The sequence below is a fragment of the Diceros bicornis genome, chromosome 3 (genome assembly GCF_020826845.1).
Source record: "Diceros bicornis minor isolate mBicDic1 chromosome 3, mDicBic1.mat.cur, whole genome shotgun sequence".
NCBI classification, from domain to species: Eukaryota; Metazoa; Chordata; class Mammalia; order Perissodactyla; family Rhinocerotidae; genus Diceros; species Diceros bicornis.
In genome coordinates this window covers 70,595,054-70,604,154 of record NC_080742.1, presented here as the reverse complement: position 1 = coordinate 70,604,154, position 9,101 = coordinate 70,595,054, and the positions used below count along the sequence as shown (strand labels likewise).

The 9,101-nt window shown below is 39.8% G+C and overlaps 1 protein-coding gene across 1 annotated transcript; it reads right to left on the bottom strand.

Moving 5' to 3' along the window:
• Positions 1-5,802: 5,802 nt before the first annotated feature.
• On the bottom strand, positions 5,803-8,321 carry LOC131396612 (potassium voltage-gated channel subfamily D member 2). Its single transcript, XM_058528973.1, has one exon. It carries the CDS (start codon positions 7,195-7,197, stop codon positions 6,079-6,081), a length of 1,119 nt encoding a protein of 372 aa, XP_058384956.1. The 5' UTR covers positions 7,198-8,321; the 3' UTR covers positions 5,803-6,078.
• Positions 8,322-9,101: the final 780 nt, after the last annotated feature.

The following is a 9,101-nucleotide window of genomic DNA, read 5'->3' as shown; positions in this document are numbered from 1 at the left end:
CAAAGGAGAAGACTAAATGGCAAAAAACTCCAATGGAATCTACTGATGCAAGAAGTGCAAATGTGCACAGAAATGTCAAGAGAGTGGGTTTACTCAGTCTACCCCTGGGGTTCTTTTCAATACCAGATCGTATCCCACACCATCAAATCTAGCTGCTGAAGCTAGTGAGAGAACAATGCCTATTTCTATATATATATATATTCATGCTCAGAAAACAATACGAGACATATGGAGAGTGGGGGGAAAAAGAGAGTGAAATCATTATCATAGCTCTGAAGGAAAAATAATACTTCATTTTCAGTGAATGTTCTTTTCACCATTCCTGTTCTTTCAATGAAAGAGAAGTTAAATTGTACAGTTTTAACAACCCACAGTTGTTAACAACTGTTAAACAACTCTTTTTTAGGTAATTCAGGCAAAATAATTGATTTACTTTCTTCTCCATCAGGCCAGGTAGAATACTCACCATCAAGTAGTTTGCCACCAAATGGCCTAACAGTTCACCAGATGAAGACACATGGTTGTGTTATATTGACTGGGCACCATTATGATAAACCCCAGTGCTGTGTGAATAAATGCAGATCCAGCAGTGATACTGAGGAATGTGGAAAGAGTGAGTCACAGAGAGTAGAACTAGGAGAAAAATGCACTGTAATAATGGAATAAAGAGCAAATTTATTCCTTCTCTTATCCCTGTAGCACCAGAAGCAACTCCCAGATAGTTATTGTAACACACTTTCCTAGATAATGTTTTAAAGTTTTAAGAAAAAAATGAATAAGAAAAGTGAAATTTCAACAAATACTGCTGCTATTTAATTGTGTAACTATGAGCAAGCTACAAAATATCTTGCATGTGTAAAATGATGGATTTTAAATAAATAACAGCTAAGCTTCCTTCCACAAGAAATATAGAAATTAGGTAATAAGAAATTTGAACTTTATTAACTCATTTCCAAAGATGAGTATAATTGGGAGGAAAGTTTACACAAATACAAAATACGTGACATCAGAATTGAATGGAGTAACTATACAAATGAAATAAGTTTAAGACCAAGCTAATCTGTAATCTAAAGGGAAATCCTGAAAAGAAAAAAAAATATCCCAATGGACCCACTGAAAATTAGAAATAGGCCCCTTCTCTAGGGTGCTGTCCTGAGAGAATATGTATTATTTCTTCCTGACGTATCTCCACTTGGCAACCAAGTAAATGCTTGTTAAAAAAAAATGTAAAATGCTGGGTAAAAACACATATAAAAAACATATATGTCATGTCAAATGCTGTCTCTAATTCAAAGGATGACTAAAACAAAATGAAGACAGTTAAGATTTGGTTACCTGTAATGCTAAAAGAGGAATACATATCACACTTTTCTACATTTCTTTTAAAGTTTATTTTCAACTTCCACCAATTAACATGCTCTATAAAGAACTTTATAAAAATATGTTGTAGTATGCCAAAATAAAAATGGATGTGACTCATGGTATGACTCTTCATCAGAAAGATAAATTTTGGTACTTCCCGTCTTGTAAAGATGTATTTGATGAACACATTAGAAAAATGTATGTATGGATGCTGGCACAGGGGAAAATAATTCCATCCATTTTCAGTAATGGTCGGGGAAACCAAATGATTCTCTGAGGTATACTCCCAACATTCCCTAAAGCCATGTAATCAGAATAGTGACAATAGAAGGAAGATATTTAAAAGTTTATTCTTCTGTTCAATAATATATATTTATAACATATTTACATAACATATGCATGTTATATATTGTAAAATATATAACATATATAACACAATATATTTATGTGTTGTATATGCAATACAACATATTTGTATGTTATATAAAATATAACATACGTGACACATATATGACATATTTTATACATATATATACATAAACCATCTCCAAGTATGCCATTCTAAAAAGAGGAATCTCCCTGATACATTGTTAGGAAAATTGCAATGAAAACTATTTTGCTTTTTTATTTCTTAAAACAGCAATTTACCAAATATATTAAAATTGAAATATTATAGAGCTAGTTTTGAGAGTCTTATAAATAGACAACTACACTAAGTTTTCTGGGAGCATAGGTGTAATTCTATCATATTTGTTTCTGATAAAATGTACACCATAAGTGAACTTTTCGGTTTCCTAGATTTGTTAAGTCAGAAATTAATTTGTGTAGTTAAAATCATAAAGTTTCATTCTAAGCATGAACTTTACAGAAACGCCATGCAGTAGCTTTCTTCCTCATATTGAAAACTTTGATGAGAACAACTTTGTTTGAAAATTAAAGAAGTGGTATAGACCACAGAAATGACACTTCTCAAGTTCTTAAGTTTTATGTCATGAGTGATACGATCTCTGTTTTTAAAAAAGCATGACTTGGTAAGTAATCATCACCAAGAATGTAGATACTGGTTAAAATAATAGCTCCTCAAACATTTAATGTGCCACCTGGTACCACTTCTAACTCACAAGTCATGAGCCTGAGGGACAATGGCAAATTGAAGCCGGACCTTGTTAAATATATTTTTACCAAATTGTTTTTGATTATTGGTGAACATTTGGAAATTTCCTAAGCTTGGCAACATTTAAGTACTACCACCTGAATGAAAAATAACAACTGGATGTTATCTTCCAAAGGTCTTTAGGACAAAAGAGGAGTTCCAGGTTCTTTTTCTCCCAAGGTAATTTAAGGCAGTAACTAGAATTTACACTACGGAAAGGAGGGAGATGGGGAGTAAAAGGGTAATCAGGGCCTAGTACAGCTCAATAAATATGCTCAGAAAGAAAGAATGGAAGGAAGGAACAGATACGCACGGCCATTCAATCTAAACACTGTTTCAAAAAACCTTTCTGACATTCTTTCTTTCATTGAGTTTTCAAATTGTGCTTTTTATGTTTCCTACTTTAATTAATAGGAAATGGATAGCCTTCAAATTATATTTTAAAGCTTTCATTTTATCAGCAAATTAAATAATTACATATATAACAAGTATGGTCAAGTTATAGTATAATGATATATTTGATATTTTGGGGAACACAAAAATAATTAGATGAATAAACAATAGTTCTTAGATAGACCCAATCATTTCTTCAAACAAAAAAACAACTGAATATTGTCTAAAATGACATGATAGGTAGCAGAAAACTCTGCCAGTCCTGATTACAAAGCCCTTGACTATTTCTTCTAGTGCAGATAATATTTGTAGGAGCTGGAAGTTTTGATAACCACTGTTTAGGATTCCATTTTCACTTCTTTAATCATTAATTGATGGACATTAGCTCCATTACAAATAATAGCCACGTAAATAGAGCTCAGACAGTGTAATGGGAAATTCTTAGTCATCTATCAGACACAGTTTGATATTAGCTCCAACTATTGCATATTTCCAGAAAGTTTATACCTTTACTTCAACTTATAAGTATAAAACTATGGAGTAAAAAATAAATTCAGTCAATGGCTTTTGTTGAGTATTTTCTATTCTTAAACAAAGCTGTTGAGTCACAATGCAACCAAAGACAAGACAGGCTTTTTAAAGGCTGGCTTTTTAAAAAATCTATTTCTCCAGGAAAATAAAATACATTATAAATATATTTTGATGAGAAACTGAAGACACTTTCCTAAGAAACATGGCTATATTATAAAACATATGCTTTGTTAAATGTTCACATATATTCTCCAATAAATGGATTATATTTTGATTGCATCAACATTTCTACAACTTAAAAGCAACTCTTCTATATTCATCAGGATCATTAACTAGCTTAATTTCCTGAAAATTAAACTTTTCAACTTCAGTGAAACTTAAGTCTTAAAAGTAAGTCCCATTTTGCTTCCAAGTTCTGAGAAAGTTTGTGTATTTAATTCTTCCAATCCACTTACATAACAAACACATGAACTAAATCCATTTCACAGATTAAACTCAGGCATTATGATTCAGTTTCTTAAATCATTTAAAAGAGTAGATACTTATAAGCATTTTATTTATATAATAAAAAATTGTCATTAATGGTTAACATTTCCTGATTTTTCTCCTGAAAACAAAGATAAATTTCAAAATAAAATAAAAACTTGAAAGTCATTTCAGGAAACAAATTTAAAAATAATACTAACTTCTCATGTCTAGATTAGAACTCCTAGCCAGATGAAATTGGCATCTTAGCATTCATTATAAAAATACCTATATTCAGTCATATAGACAGTATATAGTATTAAAATGACTCACTGATATTTCACAAACAACACTGCCATAGACACCAAATTTTTAAAAATACATTTCCTTTTAATATTTCTTCCTATATTTCCTCTTAAGACAGAGTCCTCTTTTTATGCATGTGTATTTTTAATTTGAAGTCCTGATAGCTATTTGCACTACCCAATCGTCCTTAATAAAGATTTCAAATGACAAAAAGACAACAAGACCAAAAAACATATATACATGTAAAAATCTCTTTGATAAGAAATAAGCACCCACACTGCTAAGGCAGTCTGCATCTTCTTCAAAATTTGTCACAAAATTACCAACAGGATAAAAGGGAAATCTAAGCAGTAGGATATGGATTTTCACTAACTCACTTTTGAAAATCCACCATCAGATCTTCAAAAAATTTGTGAGGCTAAATTAAAATCCTAAGTCATTTTATTTTACTTCACCATAATTTCTTAATTACCTTAGCCAAAAATTCTTCACACATAAAATATTCCATTAGTTGGCCATACGACATGAGAAATTCCGTTCAACACAATAGGTCTAATAAAATTAAGTTGACTTTAACCACATTGTCATTTAAAGAAGGCAATTAAATTAGACAGAAACACAAAACTTAAAAAGCAGCCTTGGGAATAACTTTTTTCTTATAGCCATTACCAAATCCTTATTGAACTGATTAACATGCAAGAAAAGCAGCATAAAGCTGAAGAAAGGGCACTATCATCACTACTTGGCTTATCTAAGAACTCGGAAAAGTAAAAGGCTCTAACCATTTTACTTCATTGGATTCTCGAATATGTAAATGCTGCTACTTTTATGCAGTTTGATTAACATTATTAATCATTTCATAGCTCCCCTTTTTCTACCATCTAAAAAATCTTAATTCTAGCTTAAAATTTATTTTAAAAAACCACATCAATTCAGAATATGTCCCATTAGATGCACAACACCATTACTCCCAAATAAAAGAATGCACCAAAGAATTCTAGAGGGATATTAGGACCCAAACTCTATAATGCAAACAGCCCTTGGTGACCATCAGTCTCACCAGACACTGCTCTACCTTCTATGTGTATTTAATAGTCATGGGCCCATTGCCTGATGAGATCTACAGTTTCTGAAAAAATGTGTGGATGGCAGTCATTTGCTTCTTTATTTGAAACTATGAACCTAGAGTTTCTAACATGTTGCAAATATCATTCCACTGCATTTTGTATAGTTGATCAATTTCAGCCTTGATATTCTAAAACACAGCATAACCTACCAGTCATAGTGAAAATACATATATATGAACATGTGCATATATATTACAAAATCCTTTGATAATCATATCTATAATCTATATTTTATAATGTTCTAAGATAAGAATTATGGTTCTTAGAGGGAAAATGCATGCAAAAGTATCTATTCATATGATACTTCAAATATACATGGAAACTTTTCATTTGAATACATTGAAGCACTTTCTAGGCATTTCAATATGTATTGTGCATTTTCATACCTTTATTTGGGCACAAATTTTGTCTTCTTCATTGTCATTATATTTTTATGTATTCATACATATAATATAATGTTGATGATATTTCCCTATACTCAGGAATTCTAAAATTTCTTTGTGTATTTATCACTTTCAGGCATCAATACTCAACATTTGCCAGCAACTTCCTCAGTACTTCAACCTCTATATCATACCTATTTCACAGATCAAAAGAGTTCTTCAAAACCATTTAGATAATGCTTTCCTAAACCCACTGAGGAAAGAGAAAAATTATCTCCTTTGAATTATTATATAACCTTAATGGGTCCACAATCACCTCACACATATTCATCCTCCATCCCATTTCCCTTGATGGCACCTACCCTAGTGTTGTCATGGTGACGATGGTATACCAGAAGGCGGCAGGGATGCTGGTGAACTTGCTGGCCGAAGACCCTTTCTCTGCGTAGAACATAACTGTAGCGAAAATGATGATAGCCATGGTGAGCGAGAAGAGCAAGAAGCCCAATTCTGAGGCACAACTCTTCAGCGTGTACCCCAGGATGCGCAGGCCTTGAGAGTGACGGGAAAATTTAAAGATCCGGAAGACCCGGAAGACTCGGAGTGTGACAAAGGCTCCGCTGACATCCTCATTGTCTGTCATCACCAGTCCAATGTAGTAAGGCAGGATGGCCACCACATCGATGATACTCATGACACTACGCACAAAGCGGTAACGACTAGGGGCTGCAGCCAGGCGAAGCAGGTACTCAACTGTGAAGATCATGACGCAGGCTGTATCCAAGCAAAAGAAGGCCACTGCATACCGCTCCCCACAGGGCAGTTCTTTAATGTGACCTGGGCTGGACCCACATGGCACTGTTTCTACCACATTAGCGATGACTGAGACGGCAATGAAGAACCCTGTAACATAGTAGAACACCAGGGCCATTGTGCTGGTGTGGGGGTTCTCAAACGCCCGCCAGACCCTCTGCCGAGCAGTCATGGTGGGCAGCGCACTCTCTCCTGTGTTGTCAGTATCAGCATCGTCCTGTAGACGCTCCGCGTTCTCTCGCCGGCGATCCTTGTACTCCTCATAACAGCAGTCACCAATAATTTCTGGGATGAGGCCAAAGAAGGCCAATTCTTCATCATAAGCAGAGATGCACTCATGGCGAGGATAGTGGAGCTTCCCAGTGCGGTAGAAATTCAGGATATGGCGGAAGATGTCTGGGTCACGGTCAAAAAAATACTGCTGAGTTTCTGGATGGTAGAAAAAGTCCCTCTCTGAACTGCCCAGCAGAGTGTCTGGGTAACGTTCCAGAGTGTCCTGCCATGTCTGGAAACGGGTGCCACTCACATTCAGTACAATTAGCGCATCTTGAGTCCTTTTTCTCTCCTGCCTTGGGGGAGCTGGCATGGGCCCCGAGGCCACAGGCATCCAGCCAATGGCTGCTGCCCTGGCAAAAGGCAGCCACGCTGCTACGCCCGCCGCCATGGTTCCTTAAGTGGAGGCAAGAAGGACAGTCAGGCCTCTACAGTGGGTCAAAGTAGCCACAATCACCCGCTTCCTCCTGTCAAACAAAATACTACTGAGAAACCCGGTCCAGAGGTGTCACTCTTATTCCAAGGTAGGGCTCCTGGTGAAGTCACAGTTCTCAGAAGGGCAAGTGTCCCTCAAAAACAGGTATTTGGAGTAACAGAAAAAAAAAAAAATACAATGTCCTCACAATCGCGCCCAACAGAACCTAACCAAACCTCTTCCAGCAGCTGGACCAGGCCACTCCTGGCACAAATAAGTACACAGGTGACTTTAGGTGCTGCAATTTCTTCCAATAGGTGCCTTTGATTTCTCCGCTGACAGTCTGGATAATGTGGGGTCAGTATGCCTCGTGTAGGATAGAAAAACGAAGGACAGTCACTCAGTGGTATTCTTTTGACGAATTAGGAAACCCTTCCACCTTCCTTTTTAGCTTTTTCAAACCTTCTCTTTCCAAGTGGCCCTTCCCGCCAAAGGAGTCTCAAAAAGGCGACCTGTTGTAGCTTCCGAGATGCGGTCACAGCCGCTGCCCCAGGTCTCTTTGGGAGTTCGGTTGCCGCCTCTACTCCTCGGGTCTTATTTGCAGAGATGGAGGTGCTGTGCGGTGGGCACAGTTGGGGGGACGTTAATATAGACCCTCCTCCCCCACGTCTACAAGCACCCCCTGTGTCTGCCAAAAGCGTTCGCCCAATCGCCCCTTCACTCTCTTTTCAAGTTCAGCTCAGGTGCAGTGTGACAATTACAGAACCCGGGAAATGACAACCGCCGCCGCCGCGGCGGCAGCAGCATCTGCCTCCGCGCAGAACGCGCCTCGCCCGCGGTACATACCTGGCCAAGTGCGCGCCGGGGCTGAGTTGCATAGAGACTTTGTCCTGGTCGTGCACCCGGAAAGGGAAAAGCAGAGAGAGCAGCTCGCGAGCAGCCGAATCCGACGCGCCGAGGGAGCATAAATAAAGCTCAGGCGAGCTCTTCTTCCCCTGCCCCCATCCCTCCGTGCCTCCCTCCTCCTTTTCACCTTCCAAAAGCCAGGCGCAGGCGAGCCGAGCAGCAGCAACAAGTTCAAAAGGTGCGGGGGAGGCGAGAACGGAGGAGACTCGCTCCTGCCAACTTACTGCGCCGCCGCTGTCGCCGGGGCCCGAGCGGCGCGCTGCGGGGCTGCGGGGCGACGGGGCTGCGGGGCGGCCGGGCGGGCGGCGGCGGCGCGGCGGGGCCGGGGCCGGGGCCGGCGTGGGCACTCGCCGGAGCGCGGAGGCAGGAGGCGCTCGGCAGCGCGGGGGCGCGGGAGGGCTGCACGCTGCTTCCCCGCCAGTGGGTGGTCCTGCATCTCCCCGGGCTCCGCGCGCCGCTCTCCTCGTGCGATCAATAAATAAGGAGAAAATAAATAAATAACCGCGCGCACGCCCCGCCACGCAGGTTGTGAAAGGCGTCTCCTGCCTTTCTCTCGGCTTGACCTTTCTCCGCCCCCGCCCCCTTGGGCTCCTCTCGCTCCACCCCAGCCACCCACCAGCCCCGGCGCAAAATGTCACCGAGCATCCAGGTGGATCTGCCGGGGAGGAGAGCGAGCCTCGATGAACAAAGGGAAGCCTCACGCGCTCGGCTGCGGTGGTTTGGTGAAGGAGAGGAGGAAGGGGACCGATGCCTCGCTTCTGTCTCCCTGGGTCCCGGTTCAAGGCGAGCGTGGGAAAAAGAGAGAGAGAAAGAGAAACTGGGAAGGAGGGTGAGCGGAGCGGAACGCGCAGGAATTGGTTGTCTTCTGGGGGCTACTGGGTAGCAAGACCTGCAGAGCCCCGCGGCGGAATTTTTAAGTGCTTTTCCTCTTTCTCTTTCTTTTTATTTGCTCAAACCAGATGTTAACATTGCAG